Source organism: Apium graveolens, chromosome 5, assembly GCF_009905375.1.
Source record: "Apium graveolens cultivar Ventura chromosome 5, ASM990537v1, whole genome shotgun sequence".
NCBI classification, from domain to species: Eukaryota; Viridiplantae; Streptophyta; class Magnoliopsida; order Apiales; family Apiaceae; genus Apium; species Apium graveolens.
In genome coordinates, this window is record NC_133651.1 from 10,399,351 (window position 1) to 10,420,506 (window position 21,156).

At 33.0% G+C, this 21,156-nt stretch overlaps 1 protein-coding gene and 2 long non-coding RNA genes across 3 annotated transcripts; 1 reads left to right on the top strand and 2 right to left on the bottom strand.

Annotated features, from left to right (window-relative positions):
- Positions 1–981: 981 nt before the first annotated feature.
- Positions 982–3,112, bottom strand: LOC141724354 (uncharacterized). Its single transcript, XR_012576615.1, has 4 exons — positions 2,716–3,112; positions 1,807–1,936; positions 1,284–1,649; positions 982–1,162 (listed from the first exon to the last, which is right to left on the bottom strand). It is a non-coding gene; the product is annotated as an uncharacterized LOC141724354 (long non-coding RNA).
- A 159-nt stretch (positions 3,113–3,271) lies between these two features.
- On the top strand, positions 3,272–7,510 carry LOC141659787 (threonine--tRNA ligase, chloroplastic/mitochondrial 2-like). Its single transcript, XM_074466714.1, has 4 exons — positions 3,272–3,275; positions 4,459–4,511; positions 6,935–7,131; positions 7,231–7,510. Exons 1-4 carry the CDS (start codon positions 3,272–3,274, stop codon positions 7,508–7,510), a joined length of 534 nt encoding a protein of 177 aa, XP_074322815.1.
- Positions 7,511–10,397: 2,887 nt separating this feature from the next.
- On the bottom strand, positions 10,398–12,528 carry LOC141724342 (uncharacterized). The gene is made up of 4 exons (XR_012576599.1): positions 12,132–12,528; positions 11,223–11,352; positions 10,700–11,065; positions 10,398–10,578 (listed from the first exon to the last, which is right to left on the bottom strand). It is a non-coding gene; the product is annotated as an uncharacterized LOC141724342 (long non-coding RNA).
- Positions 12,529–21,156: the final 8,628 nt, after the last annotated feature.

The following is a 21,156-nucleotide window of genomic DNA, read 5'->3' on the forward strand; positions in this document are numbered from 1 at the left end:
ATTTATTTTTTATGTGTCTATTTATCTAAATTAAACCGGTTAGTGGTGACACTTAACTTAGTTCGTATACACTATGAATTCCAAAATTTCTAAGCATGTAAACACGCTTGATATTTGTACAGGAGAAACAAAAGGCTAAGCAACCAGATCCTTCCTAGCGCAGAATTATTTCCAGCGCATAATTTGGGAATTTTAAATTTTGAAGTTTAGAATTAGAAGCACTCATTGAAATAGTTCAGAGGCTTGGAACAAGAAGGTTTGCATGTTGTTGAATCTTCACTAGTACAGACTGGACTTTTAGCGTCGGTCAAAACAACACTAAGGTGTCGGTCAAGTGGCGAAGTAAGTGTGGGAGACGCTATAGGTATGGACCTACAGCGTCGGTTAAATGAGCGACACACAAACATTAATTGCGTCGGTTAAGCAACACACGTCATAGGGTCATCAACCGACGCTGTAGGTTAACTTATAGCGTCGGTGCTATATATATAACCGACGCTATTTGTTACATTGCTATGCGTCGGTTGGACAAAATGCCGACATTCTTGGTTTGATTAATTGCGTCGATCATCTCAAATGCCGACGCTGTTGGTTGTCACTTGTTGCGTCGGTTGATTAAAATGCCGATGCAACAGGTTTTCATGATATACGTCGTGCTATTTAACCGACACTATTTCTTCTCACCAAATACATTAATTAGCAGAAATACCGACACATTTGCTTCTCATCAATAGCTACGGTTAGCTAGAATGCCGACGCTTTTTGTAACAAAAAATTTATTTTTTCCTGTTTTCCATTGATATTTTATATATTTTCTATAAATATGTTCCATTATATAATTAATACTAATATCCCAAAAATACAGTAAAACAGAAAATTAAATTGTACAACTTAAAAATTATATATTACAATAAATTTAGAAAATTTAATTATACCATTCGTGGGAGAAAAGTATATATTAAATTATACATACCATCCAACTCTTTCGATTATGGTTCCCTTACAGATAAAATAACACATATTATGTCTCCCCTAACAACTACTTTAAAATTTTCAAGTCGCCTTTTTTCTTTCTGCAAAACGGGATCGCAAAACTACATCCTGTCTTTTGACACGAACATGAGATGCTTTTAAATGCTTGACCATCAGTTCTCATTTTTCTCTGAAATGTTCAAAAAATAATAAATTCACAATCATGCAAATTATAATCAACACGAAGATTATATATTTTAATTAAATATTTGAAATAACAAGGTAAGAAATGGTTTTATGCTTCTCCATACATATACTTTACTTTTGTTTTCCAAGATCCACCGGAGGATATGCTACTCTTATATTGGCTTCCACGTACCATTTACTTTTGTACAAGCTTTAACCACATTTTCTACTTCCTGCTAAAAGGAAGAAAAAAGATAATATAAAGAGATCATCTATTGATACTTGTGAGTAAAACTCAGAAATAATATCTCTGTTAAGAAACATAAGGTCACATCCTTACATTCTCAGACAACAAAATTTGCTAATGGCACTTGTTTCCCTCTCAAACAACTAGATCAACTTTTTCCAAGTTTTTTATACACTTTGCAAAGAAATGTGATAAAGACGCATGCAAGTTTCCTAGCAAAGGCATAAAAAGTGCCTGATATCCCCTGACATAAATGATCATTTAAATGTTCAAGACAGAAAATTAAAAACTATGCGCCTCATATTTAGATTAAATCAAAACAGCTTATTCTATTATCTTGGAAGGACATGCAATGCATGAACACATGACAACATAAAATGGAGTTCTTTGGGAGTACGAACCTGATCAACAGTGGTTGAACTTTGAAGCCTCTTGAGGGAAGTATCAGTAAGAGAGCAAGCACGACGGTACAAAGAATCCACCTCGGCTCTCTTTCCATCCAAATTGTAAGATTTAGTCAAGTAGAAATACCTACACCAATTGAAAAGGAAACCATTTATACAGATAAATAGCTAACAGATCTCTTACCAGTTAGAATATACTCATTTTTGAAACATCAACAGTGAATATAATTAGTTAGGTCTTCTCAAATCTCAAAATGCTGGATATCGGTCTATAGTAAATATATAGAAAGACCAATATGTATATGGAAGACTGAAGTACTGAAACACAACCTATACTGTATCAGGATACCGTTCTTACCTGGTCTAAATGAAGTTACTGGTTAATAGTTTCTACTTTTTAGATTTTATAGTTTAATTAAGTAGGTCTCCATGTAAAAAGAGGCCAACCAGTCATGACAAGAGATACTAATATTGTATGTTACTGAAAGATGGGGCTTATAACACTATAGGTTTATCCTTTTGCTAACAGACATAATGTTACATAGACTAAACCAACTAGTGTGTTTGAGAGATGAGTGCGTTGAGAGTGGGGATTAGGGAGAGGGAAAATTAAGAGATGCGAGTGGGTGAGGTGAAGGGGGTGAGTGGAAGAGGAAAAGAGACAGAGAGGAGAAATATCTGGGGAAAATGAAAATTTTAATTTTGACCTATGTATAAGATCTTATACTTAGGTCAAAACCAATGAAAGGAAATGACTTTGTAAACCTTGTATTTAATGAACTGTCTAGCAGAACTATCGCTTACGGGTAGACTTGACTCAGTTCTCAATGCCACTATATGCACTACTATAACAGGTTTTATGGAAAATATAAAATTAATATCCAGATCAATCAAATGTGGACTTACCAAATTGTTCTTGAACAATTACTTCCAATAGGCAAGACAGTTTATCAACTTTAACCAGATGCCTCGGAGATCTTGGAACAATTACTTCCAATAAGCAATGTCAGATATTTCTGCACTTGTTAGTGCCACGATCAATCATGCTTTCTAGCATATTTATTGCCACCATCACTGGTTTTTGCAAACTGCAACACCTTCGGATAGTATCTCCGTGTACAAACATCATTTGTTAGTTGTCTTTCAGATGGCATAATGTATATATTGATAATCAAGATTGTTGGTTGTATTCCATACACAGTGAAGCCCTCAATATCATCAAATGTTATTAGCTACTTCTTAATAGGACCAGACCCCAGACATCATTAACAACAGTAAAACAAGATTGCTTAAATCTTGAAGGAGAAGGAGGATCACTATAAGTCTATAACACTTTTACTTAATTTGAGTAAAATTAATTTAATTTTACATAGAATATTTATTTATTTAATTTTAATTTTATCAACGGTGATATTGTGATACCCATATATAACATTTGGCAATTCTAAAGCAGAGACCATAGATGGGTAAAAGTTAAAAATAGTAATACTAATTGATGGTAAGCCGTAGTTTTTCTAAAATGAAAACAAATGGGGCACTGGAAAAGAAACATACAACATAGAAAAGAAACAACACATACACTCTAAATTCAAAAAATATACCAGAAAAGAAACCTCTCTTTCTGTTAATACAAAGAGCATTAACTTGATTCATAGAGTCTAAAGAAGCAATAAATTAGATCAGTCATTATGAATATTGTTTTCTTCTTATGCATCCCTTCTAGTTCTCCTGATTCTTTCCATTGTTATTGGCTTTGACTTATTAAATGCCATATGAGAATAATGATAATCAATTTGTATACAGAACTGCAGACGTGGGTGCAAGGGAATCCCAGAAGTCAAATTATTTAACGTAAATCGTCGTTGCAGTTTACCAAAGGAAGAGATAACATTAAACAAAAGTTTAACAGCAAAGTGGATCAATAGATTAAGTAAATAGACTGAAAAGACTATACATTATCTTTAATATCTCAGTAATAATAATATTTACTGCAGTATTAAATGAATATGTACCACAGAAGTCAAACAAATGTTTGTAAGAGTCATCATTATACAAGCATCTAGAAATTTGGCATGCATAGAGAAATTAAATTTACTGATAGCAAAAAAGATTCAAGTTTACTTTAAACCGTAAGCCACACTCCCTCATCATTCAAAGTCTTGATATTTTGAGCATAAGCTGCATTTGTTTTCTCAGCAACTAACTTAGAGCTTATAAACAGATACTATTTGAATGTGATGACCACTAGCAGGACTTAAATCACCTAGATATGTCCTAGGTAATAATGTGATACAGCTTACACTCTGAAGGAAGTCCTATTTTTCCTTTTGCCAAGTCACGTGCCAAAGTGGCAAAATACATAAAAATTAAATGAAAACAGAAGAAATGACTTGTATTAATTAAATAAGCAACACTACCCTTAGAGCTGGTGTTTCCTCTATGCTCTTAAATTTAAGAAGTCAGCCTTAAAAGCAATAGGCCAAAAAGGGCAATATTACAAGAAAGGTTGTGTCATGGCATATCAAGTCACCCGTTAAAAAGCCTAACTTGGATCAACTTTAAAATTGGAATCAATTTGAATAATTAACTAATAGGTATCAACCTTAAGTTCTCTTAATAGTTAATGTTGCAACTTTTGACATTTGGTAGATTTTATTGGTAAGGTATCTACATCAGATTGCTGGAACCATTATTCTCCGCAGGTACTTACATTTAATCACAACAGTGATGGAAAGGAAACCTTGAAACTGACAGTGTGCAAAAATTCCTTTGTTTAACCTATATATACAAAACCGAAGATGGCATTTCAAAGTAATTAATTTTTTAACCAGCTTCCAGAAATAACTTGTTTCCCCAAAGTTGCTTATGCCTAATCACAATAAAGATAGGATGGAAACCTTGAAAATTACAGTATGCTAAATTTGTATATTTAATTTATTTATAAAAAACCCAAAGATTGACCCCTCAAATAGATTGTCATAGTCATTAAAATGTGAGTATAGAAACCTCAAGGCGTATGGAACTCAGATAAGCTTGAGCAACCAGAGAGATATATTTATATTTAAAGGATCTGAGCTTACTTATACTTTCAGGTAGCTTTTTCGGACTATAAAATATGTAAGCTTTTTCGGACTTATAAAATATGTTAGATTGAGTGAAGATAAAACTCTCAAACATTGCAATAAATTTATGAATTTCAGCCAAATTTGTACAACCAGATATCCAAGAAATTTTGATTATGAAATCTCAACGTAAACTAAGAATTCTTCACTACTACTGCATTTTCCGGGTATCATTAAAATCAGATTTAAATCAGTAGGTCATTGTCAATCAGATTAAATCAGGGGATATAGAACATTTTCTATTAAGGTCATGAATCATTGCATTATTAAAAATGAAATCAGTTGTAATTGATCAATTTGATTTTTTATTTAGTTTTATTTTTTTTTATGCCTCGTCACTTGAAATCATTCCTGAATAATTGTTGGAAGCTGGAAACATAAAGGCCGCCTAATTAACTCGAAACTTAAATAGGCCAGCTTAGCACCCATGAAAGATTACCTTGATTTCCTATATCTTGATTATTAACATTTCCTTATGCAATTTAAAATTGTAAAAAAACAGACACAAATAGGCTCCGGAAGCACACTTGCAGGGAAATACCCAAAGAGAAAACAACCAAGTTTATAAGATTTTGGTGCATGTTATCCCCCAACCAAATACTAATATATCCCTAATCATATATTTATATAAATATCATGGACTGGGATATTGGGAGGAATAATACATGTTTCTCCTTGTCTTGGTCTGAGCCCTATAGTCTCTCTATCTCGTTTTAAATAAAATATATTAAAGCCATTGACAATGTTTTTAGTATATTTAAAGCATGCATGCATCATCATTAACACCAAGCACTTGACTTTTTAGAGAGAGCTGGTGAGAGTTTTTCTTCTAAAGAGGACAAACTTGAGGTTAGGAATTACGATTCTTGGTTGGTAAAATTTAATTAACACAATTATATATGGACTGCTACCAATGATCAATCACATAACCTAATTATGATGGTGAGAGCAATGACGAGAGTACCGAGCCGGATGAAGATCGTGACATGAGCGGTTCTTTTTATGATCATGTCCCTCATGGTGGTCCAGTCATTAGGGGTTAATATTAGCTTTATGTATTTGAATGTTTGTAAGATAACTAAGTTGTGCTTGTAAACATAATTTGGTTTGTAAACTGAATTTTAGTTTGCTTTCTACTTTTGATTGTGAATTAGTATGGATTTACGGTATAACTAATATAAATTATGTATTATGACTTGATTGCGAGGTTTAGAGTTTGTTTTAAGTTTGCGATTGCATAAGATTTTGGCAGGTTTAGAATTTAAATTGGAAGCCGAAAATGGCTAGATACTGAAATATTAGTATTTGGTTAGTCTGGAAAAATAAACTTACGACGATTGTTCTTCAAATATTCCGTCGTAATTTTCCTGGAAAAACAAACTTACGACGGTTGTTCTTCATATATCCCGTCGTAATGTATACATTTTCATTTTTAAATTTTCTTTTTGAATTTTCATTTCCCGGCTTGTAGACCCCACCTTCTAAAATACGACATTTTTTCTGTTGTAACTTTCTAACTTATGATGAATTCTTTTGTCATAAAATTATATTTTATTTCATTAAAAGTGGGTCCCGTAAAGTAATAAGCGATATTTTTTCCGTCGTAAGTTCATAACTTACGACGTTATTATTCGTCGTATTATAGTATCTTACGACGATAAATTCCGTCGTAAGTAGATTTATTATTTTATTGAGTATGTGGGCCCCTCCTTCCTAACTTGCGACGTAATTTTAACTTGTGACGAAAAAACGAACTTACTACTCGACCAAAAAGGATGATTTTTTCCATCGTAAATGGCTCAATTACGACGATTTCAGTTCAAAAAACCCGTCGTAAATGGCCAGATTTCTTGTAGTGATATTGATAATTAAATGGTTTTTGCGTAGCAATGAGAATTTTTGTGCTCTTTGAATTGTTTACTAGTATAGTTTAATCTGCACTTCTTTTGGCAAACAGATAATATGTTGTTCTTAGTTAAATCAGTGTTCGTGTTCATATGTAGGTTGATTTTAATTTACCTCAACGTTTTGACATTACATATGTTGATTCTGACTCGGGAAAAAAGCGCCCCATCATGATTCATAGAGCAGTTCTCGGGTCCCTGGAGCGATTTTTCAGAGTGCTGATAGAGCACTATGCTGGAGATTTTCCATTATGGATTTCTCCAATTCAAGCTAGAATTTTGCCCGTCACAGACATGTAGGTAAGTTCTTGCATGATTATACATTTAACTTCCATCAGCCCATCTACCAAACATTTTTTACAAGATTTAAGTTGTTTATTTGGTTTACCAAAAAGTTATATTAGTATAAGAAGAGGTTGTGCTTTTCTACAGTTGGACTACTGTAAAGAGGTGACCAGAAAGATGAAAGCTAATAGTATTCAGGCTAAAGTTTGCAGTGGTGAGCGTCTTCCGAAGCTCATCAGAAATGCCGAAAAACAAAAGATTCCTCTAATGGCGGTCGTCGGGCCCAGGGAAGTTAAGACACATACAGTTACAGTTAGGTCTAGGTTTTCTGGGGAGCTCGGATCCATGACAATTGGCGATTTGGTGTGGTCATCTCAGGCTCCCTTTTGATCAGTATATAAGTAAGATTACATTATCATATTCAAGCATTTTTGTTTTTCTTAATCTGGATGTCAATAATAAGGTGACATTGTTATCATTGTTATTATTGTATTGAAATGTTTAGTTTATGAAATTAAATTTGTGTTGCATATTTGATTTTTCTACAGGCTCTTACAAGTGCTTGCCAGTGGTTCCACCAGGATAATATGCTTCTGGGCCGATGACATTCCTCGGTTCCTGTAAAGCTCCCATTACAGTTGAGTTTCAAGGAAATTTGAAGGCTCATATAGACCTCAACCAGCTCAAATCACAGGACAGATGGATCATTTTCCAACAAATCGATGCCTTGACGCTCAATGGTGGTGTCTTTGATGGTCGAGGCCAAGTTGCTAGGTCTGAAAATAATTGTGCCCAAATTGGAAAATGTAGCAATTGACCCATAGTATGTATATAGTAATTGTTAATCCTTGTTAGATTATTTAGGTTGTTAGATTAGAAACTCGAAAATTGACTATATGCATGTTTTTTTATCTGTTATTCTTAGAATATATGGTTCAACCAGGTGACTAAGTGATATTTATCATTGTCGAATACATCGATGACCTTTATGCCCACTTCAAGAAAGCTGAGGTACGACACCTTTTTGAGAATAGTGGGTAATGAGATAATAATGAAGATTTTGGGTAATAGAAATCAACTTGCTTAGTTTTAGTGATTGGGGGTGCTTTTATGCCATTGGAATCTTGAATATAGCTTAGTAATTTTTTTACTTTTTAAGCTTATATGATATTTGTTGTGTTTATAATGAATGCTCTAGAAAGTCCTACAATGGGCTCATTTTTTCACGATACTTACTGCTGCTAACTTAAGGGATTATAGTTCTTGAAATGGCTAGTGTATGTTGTTGTCATGACCATAGAAACATAGACCGTGCTTCCTGTTTCATTTGTAGTTGGTATGTCGTGTTAGTAAGTTTTCAGATGTCAACTAATGGTAGGGAGTAGTTCTGGGGATATTATAGCAGAGAAGGTTGTAAAACATTTGTTATGTTGGGCAATAGGAAAGTCTTAAGCTCTTTGATTATTGTAATGTTCCTTAATAGTCCAGTTTGTTTGAACATTTATAATCTGCTTATGAGTGGGTGGATTCGCTTAGGTGAGAACATATAGAAGTAAAAGAAGGTCTTTATAGTTATCTGTTGTAGGGAGCAACGACAAATTAAAAGGAGATGATTAAAATTGGATGGAACCTTGAATGGTGAAAATCGGATCATTAATATGTACAAGATATGTAACTCTATGAATGTCCACTCTCTTTATATTAAAAGAGAATTCATTTTTCAGCTCTTAAACCTATCAAATACCTTTTTGTCTTGTTAGAAGTTTATTTGAAAATATGACATGTTCTTATATTTTCATTTATACCTTGCATGTATATTGGATTTACATGCTTACTTGGGATCTAAGACTTGAACTATGAATGGACCAGTTTTAGACTTGGCATTTTCAAATACCTTTTTGTCTTGTTAGAAGTTTATTTGAAAATATGACATGTTCTTATATTTTCGTTAATTCCTTGCCTGTATATTGGCTTTACATTCTTACTTGGGATCTAAGACTTGAACTATGAATGGACCAGTTTTAGACATAGCATGTTCTGATATCCACCAAATTTTCTATGCAGTAATTTATGTTCTCACTAGTTTGTTTTATCTGGATGCAGCTGTCATTTCAGATGTGGATAAATCAGATTCATGAAACTATAAACTCATAGAAAAAAGGGGATGTTGCTTTCTGGCGTAAAGAATTTCAAGCTGCTGTTGAGTGCTTCACACATGTATGGAGTTTAATATCCATCTTCTTCTAAGCAGTTATAGTAAGCTACTAAATAAAATTTTATGCTATATCTTACCTTCATTTATTTTTTATGTGTCTATTTATCTAAATTAAACCGGTTAGTGGTGACACTTAACTTAGTTCGTATACACTATGAATTCCAAAATTTCTAAGCATGTAAACACGCTTGATATTTGTACAGGAGAAACAAAAGGCTAAGCAACCAGATCCTTCCTAGCGCAGAATTATTTCCAGCGCATAATTTGGGAATTTTAAATTTTGAAGTTTAGAATTAGAAGCACTCATTGAAATAGTTCAGAGGCTTGGAACAAGAAGGTTTGCATGTTGTTGAATCTTCACTAGTACAGACTGGACTTTTAGCGTCGGTCAAAACAACACTAAGGTGTCGGTCAAGTGGCGAAGTAAGTGTGGGAGACGCTATAGGTATGGACCTACAGCGTCGGTTAAATGAGCGACACACAAACATTAATTGCGTCGGTTAAGCAACACACGTCATAGGGTCATCAACCGACGCTGTAGGTTAACTTATAGCGTCGGTGCTATATATATAACCGACGCTATTTGTTACATTGCTATGCGTCGGTTGGACAAAATGCCGACATTCTTGGTTTGATTAATTGCGTCGATCATCTCAAATGCCGACGCTGTTGGTTGTCACTTGTTGCGTCGGTTGATTAAAATGCCGATGCAACAGGTTTTCATGATATACGTCGTGCTATTTAACCGACACTATTTCTTCTCACCAAATACATTAATTAGCAGAAATACCGACACATTTGCTTCTCATCAATAGCTACGGTTAGCTAGAATGCCGACGCTTTTTGTAACAAAAAATTTATTTTTTCCTGTTTTCCATTGATATTTTATATATTTTCTATAAATATGTTCCATTATATAATTAATACTAATATCCCAAAAATACAGTAAAACAGAAAATTAAATTGTACAACTTAAAAATTATATATTACAATAAATTTAGAAAATTTAATTATACCATTCGTGGGAGAAAAGTATATATTAAATTATACATACCATCCAACTCTTTCGATTATGGTTCCCTTACAGATAAAATAACACATATTATGTCTCCCCTAACAACTACTTTAAAATTTTCAAGTCGCCTTTTTTCTTTCTGCAAAACGGGATCGCAAAACTACATCCTGTCTTTTGACACGAACATGAGATGCTTTTAAATGCTTGACCATCAGTTCTCATTTTTCTCTGAAATGTTCAAAAAATAATAAATTCACAATCATGCAAATTATAATCAACACGAAGATTATATATTTTAATTAAATATTTGAAATAACAAGGTAAGAAATGGTTTTATGCTTCTCCATACATATACTTTACTTTTGTTTTCCAAGATCCACCGGAGGATATGCTACTCTTATATTGGCTTCCACGTACCATTTACTTTTGTACAAGCTTTAACCACATTTTCTACTTCCTGCTAAAAGGAAGAAAAAAGATAATATAAAGAGATCATCTATTGATACTTGTGAGTAAAACTCAGAAATAATATCTCTGTTAAGAAACATAAGGTCACATCCTTACATTCTCAGACAACAAAATTTGCTAATGGCACTTGTTTCCCTCTCAAACAACTAGATCAACTTTTTCCAAGTTTTTTATACACTTTGCAAAGAAATGTGATAAAGACGCATGCAAGTTTCCTAGCAAAGGCATAAAAAGTGCCTGATATCCCCTGACATAAATGATCATTTAAATGTTCAAGACAGAAAATTAAAAACTATGCGCCTCATATTTAGATTAAATCAAAACAGCTTATTCTATTATCTTGGAAGGACATGCAATGCATGAACACATGACAACATAAAATGGAGTTCTTTGGGAGTACGAACCTGATCAACAGTGGTTGAACTTTGAAGCCTCTTGAGGGAAGTATCAGTAAGAGAGCAAGCACGACGGTACAAAGAATCCACCTCGGCTCTCTTTCCATCCAAATTGTAAGATTTAGTCAAGTAGAAATACCTACACCAATTGAAAAGGAAACCATTTATACAGATAAATAGCTAACAGATCTCTTACCAGTTAGAATATACTCATTTTTGAAACATCAACAGTGAATATAATTAGTTAGGGCTTCTCAAATCTCAAAATGCTGGATATCGGTCTATAGTAAATATATAGAAAGACCAATATGTATATGGAAGACTGAAGTACTGAAACACAACCTATACTGTATCAGGATACCGTTCTTACCTGGTCTAAATGAAGTTACTGGTTAATAGTTTCTACTTTTTAGATTTTATAGTTTAATTAAGTAGGTCTCCATGTAAAAAGAGGCCAACCAGTCATGACAAGAGATACTAATATTGTATGTTACTGAAAGATGGGGCTTATAACACTATAGGTTTATCCTTTTGCTAACAGACATAATGTTACATAGACTAAACCAACTAGTGTGTTTGAGAGATGAGTGCGTTGAGAGTGGGGATTAGGGAGAGGGAAAATTAAGAGATGCGAGTGGGTGAGGTGAAGGGGGTGAGTGGAAGAGGAAAAGAGACAGAGAGGAGAAATATCTGGGGAAAATGAAAATTTTAATTTTGACCTATGTATAAGATCTTATACTTAGGTCAAAACCAATGAAAGGAAATGACTTTGTAAACCTTGTATTTAATGAACTGTCTAGCAGAACTATCGCTTACGGGTAGACTTGACTCAGTTCTCAATGCCACTATATGCACTACTATAACAGGTTTTATGGAAAATATAAAATTAATATCCAGATCAATCAAATGTGGACTTACCAAATTGTTCTTGAACAATTACTTCCAATAGGCAAGACAGTTTATCAACTTTAACCAGATGCCTCGGAGATCTTGGAACAATTACTTCCAATAAGCAATGTCAGATATTTCTGCACTTGTTAGTGCCACGATCAATCATGCTTTCTAGCATATTTATTGCCACCATCACTGGTTTTTGCAAACTGCAACACCTTCGGATAGTATCTCCGTGTACAAACATCATTTGTTAGTTGTCTTTCAGATGGCATAATGTATATATTGATAATCAAGATTGTTGGTTGTATTCCATACACAGTGAAGCCCTCAATATCATCAAATGTTATTAGCTACTTCTTAATAGGACCAGACCCCAGACATCATTAACAACAGTAAAACAAGATTGCTTAAATCTTGAAGGAGAAGGAGGATCACTATAAGTCTATAACACTTTTACTTAATTTGAGTAAAATTAATTTAATTTTACATAGAATATTTATTTATTTAATTTTAATTTTATCAACGGTGATATTGTGATACCCATATATAACATTTGGCAATTCTAAAGCAGAGACCATAGATGGGTAAAAGTTAAAAATAGTAATACTAATTGATGGTAAGCCGTAGTTTTTCTAAAATGAAAACAAATGGGGCACTGGAAAAGAAACATACAACATAGAAAAGAAACAACACATACACTCTAAATTCAAAAAATATACCAGAAAAGAAACCTCTCTTTCTGTTAATACAAAGAGCATTAACTTGATTCATAGAGTCTAAAGAAGCAATAAATTAGATCAGTCATTATGAATATTGTTTTCTTCTTATGCATCCCTTCTAGTTCTCCTGATTCTTTCCATTGTTATTGGCTTTGACTTATTAAATGCCATATGAGAATAATGATAATCAATTTGTATACAGAACTGCAGACGTGGGTGCAAGGGAATCCCAGAAGTCAAATTATTTAACGTAAATCGTCGTTGCAGTTTACCAAAGGAAGAGATAACATTAAACAAAAGTTTAACAGCAAAGTGGATCAATAGATTAAGTAAATAGACTGAAAAGACTATACATTATCTTTAATATCTCAGTAATAATAATATTTACTGCAGTATTAAATGAATATGTACCACAGAAGTCAAACAAATGTTTGTAAGAGTCATCATTATACAAGCATCTAGAAATTTGGCATGCATAGAGAAATTAAATTTACTGATAGCAAAAAAGATTCAAGTTTACTTTAAACCGTAAGCCACACTCCCTCATCATTCAAAGTCTTGATATTTTGAGCATAAGCTGCATTTGTTTTCTCAGCAACTAACTTAGAGCTTATAAACAGATACTATTTGAATGTGATGACCACTAGCAGGACTTAAATCACCTAGATATGTCCTAGGTAATAATGTGATACAGCTTACACTCTGAAGGAAGTCCTATTTTTCCTTTTGCCAAGTCACGTGCCAAAGTGGCAAAATACATAAAAATTAAATGAAAACAGAAGAAATGACTTGTATTAATTAAATAAGCAACACTACCCTTAGAGCTGGTGTTTCCTCTATGCTCTTAAATTTAAGAAGTCAGCCTTAAAAGCAATAGGCCAAAAAGGGCAATATTACAAGAAAGGTTGTGTCATGGCATATCAAGTCACCCGTTAAAAAGCCTAACTTGGATCAACTTTAAAATTGGAATCAATTTGAATAATTAACTAATAGGTATCAACCTTAAGTTCTCTTAATAGTTAATGTTGCAACTTTTGACATTTGGTAGATTTTATTGGTAAGGTATCTACATCAGATTGCTGGAACCATTATTCTCCGCAGGTACTTACATTTAATCACAACAGTGATGGAAAGGAAACCTTGAAACTGACAGTGTGCAAAAATTCCTTTGTTTAACCTATATATACAAAACCGAAGATGGCATTTCAAAGTAATTAATTTTTTAACCAGCTTCCAGAAATAACTTGTTTCCCCAAAGTTGCTTATGCCTAATCACAATAAAGATAGGATGGAAACCTTGAAAATTACAGTATGCTAAATTTGTATATTTAATTTATTTATAAAAAACCCAAAGATTGACCCCTCAAATAGATTGTCATAGTCATTAAAATGTGAGTATAGAAACCTCAAGGCGTATGGAACTCAGATAAGCTTGAGCAACCAGAGAGATATATTTATATTTAAAGGATCTGAGCTTACTTATACTTTCAGGTAGCTTTTTCGGACTATAAAATATGTAAGCTTTTTCGGACTTATAAAATATGTTAGATTGAGTGAAGATAAAACTCTCAAACATTGCAATAAATTTATGAATTTCAGCCAAATTTGTACAACCAGATATCCAAGAAATTTTGATTATGAAATCTCAACGTAAACTAAGAATTCTTCACTACTACTGCATTTTCCGGGTATCATTAAAATCAGATTTAAATCAGTAGGTCATTGTCAATCAGATTAAATCAGGGGATATAGAACATTTTCTATTAAGGTCATGAATCATTGCATTATTAAAAATGAAATCAGTTGTAATTGATCATGAGCTACTGATAGTCAAATACTGACAGTCGAAGAAATAGCTGGTCATTTTTTAGATTTTTTACTTTTAAGAATTACATCATCTAATGGATACCCTTAGTATGTTTGCTTAAACTCATATCTGAATCATGTGCTCTATAAAATTAGGTGCTAAATACTAGTACTTAAGCTAACTGACATTTCTAGATTTAAATCCCCTGTCTATAACATAATGCTTGTGTATTGGAGTTGTTCCGTTATTAGTATGGGAAATATTTATTATATTTGTCGAATTAAGAAAAAGCCCCAACTTTACGGTTTATAAACAATCTACGATATATACATACCAGAGAAACCCTAACTTGAGCGATACAGAGAAGTGAAATCAAGTAGTGAACTCAAGCTATAAATCCAGCAATTAATTGGTGAAGCGTGATAATCAATTGGTGAAGCCCGATAATCAATTGGTGAAGCCCAGCACCCAGAAATCAATTGGTGAAGCCAGCACCAAACAACAAATCGAGTGGGGAAAGAGACAGGAGAGCAAAAATCTAGAAAAGATTGGAGAACAATAAGTTCAGTGAGAGGGGAACTGATTCCTTGGAATTAATCGTTGTGCAGTTGTGATAAGGGAGAGGATCAAGAGCGGGGGAGAGCCAAGCAGAGGTTGATCGGGAGCAAAGAGATTGTATATGCAATAGAGTGTATTTGAGAGTCTTGTACGATCTCCTCAAGTGGGAGTGAAAATATTATTCTTATATTGCTAAGTTATTAATTATTAATTAATTATTAATTATTAATTTAATTTATACAATATATGATATATTGAATATTGTACAGGTACATTATAGGTGTTAATATTTTAAAATAAAATTTCGTAATCAAGTTAATCAACTAATTGAGCATCAAAAGTTCAAAACGGTATATTATACATACATATACATACAAACATAAGTATGTGTGTGTTATAGTAATATGTTTAAAGAAACACGGAGATAAAACAACAGAATAGAATTCGAACCAGTAATATCTCACAAATGATCTCTGTCTCGCTCTATCTCTCTCTCTCAATTAAGTCCGAGAGATAGAGATTAACGGGAAAGAAGACTGCGGGGAAGAACAGGGTAGTCCCTTTCTGCTTTGTTAATAAAAAACCAATATTTTTTAAATATTTAAAATACTTATAGACTTACTTTAAAATAATACTTGTTTGTACTAATAATATACCAATATTCTTCAAAAAATTAATTAGATTTTTTCATTTATTTATTAAAGATATCAAATAACTACTAAAATTTAAAATTATTAAATTACATAACTACAAATTATATTTCTACAAATTTCATAATTTATATTTTAAAACCCGACACTAACTACAGATAAATAAATATACACTCGTAACATATATATGACAATGCTTTTATAAATATTATTTATTAGTTTCTTTGTAGTAAGTTAGTTATTTTCAAATTTTATTTTTCAAAATATTTTTTTAAAAAATACTCCCTTGGAGATTAATTATCGCACAATACTTCTACATATCTATTCTCTACACAATTATATATTATATGATTAATTTTAATTATAATATACAATATAATTAATATATGTAAAGATGAAAATTATTATTTATGTTTAAAAAAATTATTATGGAAGATTTTTTAAAAAAAGACATGTATTATGGACCCGGCCGGGGGAGTATTTGCATTTAGTGCATTATCCACTTATTGTTAACATTTGTGTGTTTATTTATATAAAATTAAAATTTTAATTAATTTTAAAAATTTAAAAACTAATATTTCAAATCTACTAATTATTAATATTTAAATTAATTAGTTAATTTATTATTAGAATTTTTGGTGATATATCAATACTTTTATAATTATAAAATTATTTTATTTAATTTCTTTTATATTTTAAAAGAATTTAGAGTTTAGTATATGACTATCATAGATATTTAATTTTCTACTACTTTTTAATGATTTTAATAATTTCCCATCCATAATTTTATTAATTCTATTTCATATTTTATAACTATACTTAAAATTTTTATTATTTAAATTTGTTCTAAAAATTATTTTAAAAAAAATCATAACCTATAGCGTCGGCATTTAGAAGATGACGCTTTAAACCAAATCTACTGCGTTGGCAATTAAATGCCGACGCTTTAAACCAAATTTGTAGCGTTGGCATTTACAAGCCGAAGCTTTAAACCAAACCTACAGCGTCGGCATTTTAAATGCCGATGCTGTAGGTAGAAGCTACATCATCGGTATTATAAAGACCGACGCTATATGTGATTTTAGGCGTCGGTGTTTTAAAGCCCGACGATACAAATTGTCAAAAGCATCGCCTGTATCAATGACCGACGCAACAGATCATGCACAAATGGCTTAAGGCGTCGGTTAAAATTACAACCGATGCTAGAAGTCTGTTTAAGCGTCAGTTCTATATTCAACCGACGCAAAAAGTGCGACGCAGAAGGACCTTTCTATACTAGTGCTTGTAGCTAGTGCATAATTAATAATTATAATAGATGGATGAATATGTACAGTATTTGATTTTAGGATTAGATAAAAATGTTGTACTTGATGTTTGGATATTGGTTGTTAGATATATAGACAACTGATATAAAGTAGTAGTTAATTTTGAGAGTTTCTTGGGCAAATTTTTGGCATTTATATTTATAAAATGTACATTAATAAAAGACCGATGTCTATCAAAACTTAATACATCAGTTTTACTGGAACATTGATATCAGTAATATCGAATAAAACCGATGTTAAATACTACAATAATAAAATATCTTAAAACAAAAAACCGATAATATTAAGCTTTATAGACATCAGTTTGTCACCCATAGATATTGGTTTGAAATAAAGAACCGATGTTAAAAGTTATTTTTACATTGGTTTATCTTGAAAATCGTTGTTACTGGTATTAGTAACATCATTTTAATGGGTAAATGGAAATATTTTGCTTATCTCACATATGTTTAAATTGATAAAAATATCATATTATGATAATATATAAAGATTAGATATGCATTAGAAATTTAACATCTTTAAGAACTAATGTTATATGTCTTCTTGAACATCAGTATAAAATCGATGGTAAATGGGGGTCTTTAATATCACCCACTAAGACATCGGATTTTTTTGTTCATAGACATCATTTTTTAGCCGATGTCTATTCTACTTTTTTTAGTAATGTTGTGTTGTGTAAATTATGTTAGTAAAATGGAAAAGTCTTGAGAAACTTACTAATTTTTGCAATCAACTTTCATTCATTTTCATTGTTCATTAAATGAACATGTGGTGTGTAATGACTGCATCCATATATATCTTTTGTTTTTTGGTTGTTAAATTAAATTGTAGTGCATCAAGGGGCACCCTGTTTGTTCCAGCTGTTGTAGCAAGTATAATAACGACTGCCCTTCTTACTTTTTGTCGATCAGTGATATTCCTTGCCTTATCATGGAGGAGCATCGTGATAGAAAGTCCCTTGTTTGAATAGAAAGTATGGGTGCAAAGAAATATTGAGCTATGGTGTGAAATGTGAGCATGAAAGATCTTGCGCCTATGAACCTTGTAATTATCCTCAACTTGACTATGATTTTGATGCTTTCTACAAGGATTTCTATCGGCACTTTGCCCGCAGGCACCCAGTCAGCCACATGCTTCACGTTTGGATATTCGTTTTTAGTTCTTTAAGTGTAAATGGGAAGTACAAATTCTTTCAGGAAGATAATAACCACACACTTTTCATCCTTAATTTAAGTGTCCGGGAAATTGGAGCTGTTGTTAATATAACTCGTAAGGTCCCGAGCTGTTTATAGAATTCATATGAACTAGAAGAAAGTAGTGATATGATATATATAAGACCCTCACCGAACCCGAGTCTAGATGACTTAATCTCGGACCGGTTAGGTCCGGCTCTGGTACCAACCCTTGTCCTAAACCACTCGGTCTGGGACTGGTTAGGTCTAACTCACTGAACCCAGGTCCGAGACCGATTAGGTCCAGCTCCAGAGCCCAGTTTAGGGTCGAACGGGCCCGGCTCATGTACACCCCGAGACCAAGTATCCCAGCGTCACCTATTCTAGAATGCCCAACTAAAATACAACATGGGAGGCACGAGTCCAGGAACGTGATAATGAAAGCTATTAATGATCAATCATGGGAATAATTAGGGTACGTGTCAAAGGATCGTTGGAACATTCCTCGACAATCCTTACTGGGACATATATAAGGCATCCATTCTAGTCAGGCCTCCTCCACTCCCAACAATAAACGACCAAAAGCTACAAACCTCTAAACCCTATCCTTGGGCTATAAATAGTCCAAGGAAGAGATTAATCACTCTTTTCAACACACTCATACACACACAACCACCTTGCATTTTCATCTTCATCAACCAAAAGCGAGTTCATATTCTCACACCGGAGGCGCCGCGAGGTTCAAATCCCCCCTCCAGTGTTGTTTTGTAGACACCCAACCGCAGCTACACCGCAAGAAGGGTACAGGAGCGGCATAGGAAGGACCCGACGTGGATCAGAGTTATCAAGTAGCGTAGCGGCTAAAATATTTCCTTGTAATCCCTAAAGATACAGTTTATTCTACACGGGATTACAGAATGCAAGTTTGCATTCGCAGAAAAAAAATGTGAAAATCCACTTGAAAGCAGTCCAGTCAGTTCTTGAAGTCATTGATATATATGGTGCACACTTCCTAAGTTCCAGATTCAAGGTTTAAATTGAGATCAGGAACTTCGAAAGAGTTGTTCCATTTTTTCTGTCAAGCCCTGTAATAGAGTTTTAAGATATCATTTGTTTAAGATGATTCATTTCCTAGTGTTGCAAACCATTTATGTTGTGATCGTAAACTGCTTAGACTTTGATTTGTTGTATGTTCGTAACATAAAAGCCATTTGGGATCTGCTGCTTATTTTTTCTCTTTATGATTTTAGTTTTATTGAAATTTTCACCCCTATGATTACAGATGAAGGAATCGCATGATTTGTTTTTTTAGGCTCAGATTATAAATTTGAATAGTATGATTTCATATTTTAATCGATGGCACCACTCTGTTCAAAGACAAAGACAAGCATAACTATAAAGGCAATCGTATACAGAGATGCGGAGGTATTACAGTTAGGTCACCAGTTGAACAAACTATGGAGAAAAGGGTAATATCTAGATGCGGAGGTATTACAATTAGGTCACCAATTGCAAAAACTACATAGAAAAGGGTAATATAGCTTTCAAAACTAATCCCTAGTTAAAAAGCCGCAGTCAGTGGCAAATACATAGTAAAATATTTAATACCAAACTGTAAAATATTTAATACCAAACTGTTAATGGAATGACATTGCATTATAAATCAGATATGTCGCATCGTTAAAGATAAAATGCTTTCAGACAAAAAGCAGGGTTTGTTCCCGGAACTCTTGGGGGAGATTTTTGGAAGGCGGAATTCTTACAAAAAGCATCAAATCCACGTCTTCCATCCTGAATAGCAGAGCTACATAGGAGCTAGTGAAGTCTAAAACCCACACTAAGATAGAAAATTTTATATGTAACTAATCATTTTTAGAAAGAATACATATAAGTACTTAAGAAACTGTCTTAGCCCCCACTAGAACAAAGTTTTTAAAGAAATATATAAGCTATAAAAAATTTTCTTCTATTTTAATCCCACATCTATAAATTTCTGGCGACACCACCGCTGAGTAGTACATGTTGTCGCCAACACCTGGAGTGTCAATAATAGTGCAGCTGTTGCTATGTCAAGAAAAACAATTCATGATGTTAGATAAATCATAAAATTTGTCAGTGTTAGATAAAGTTAGCAGACCCCTGCATGGTTTCATACTTTTTTGTTTCCAGCCATAACCATAATGATGGATATCTTTCATATATTTCAAGAGTTTCAAATGATGTAATGCAGATTGAGGAACTCCCTTTGCATGCTTCCAAAAGTATATGTGCACAAACTTACCTACAGAATGTGTACTCTATACCTTACATTGGCTTCATGCTCAAGGACTGCTTCAATAACACAGTTAGTCAAAATTCCACATTCCAATTTTAGTATTTTTTGTGGTAAATCGTCATTTCTATGGTGTGCCACGGACACATAAAATTCTCAAGAGTTTGACTTATTTCATTGGTGAAATCGATTTTAATGTTAATGGACCCTGCATTCACACCAATTCACCAAATAAAATTGAGCTTGTGCTTATTGTGTGCCTATAGAAAATTTAAAATAGTTTGTTTGAGAAATTATAGGAACTCAAATTTGAAGTTTTACAAGAGACATTAAACACATGGACTCTTGAATTTATATCTCTACCAAAGACAACCCCCTAAGATACATTCAGAAAATTATGGAAATGTTCCTCAACTAAGCTGTTCATCCTGGTTATCATCAATAATATCAGTATCATCAGTTGTTTCCAACGACTTCGTGCAATCGATAAAGTTTCGAGCCTTTCAGCTTTCAAGTCTACCAGGTTTTCACTGTCTCCCTCGCTTA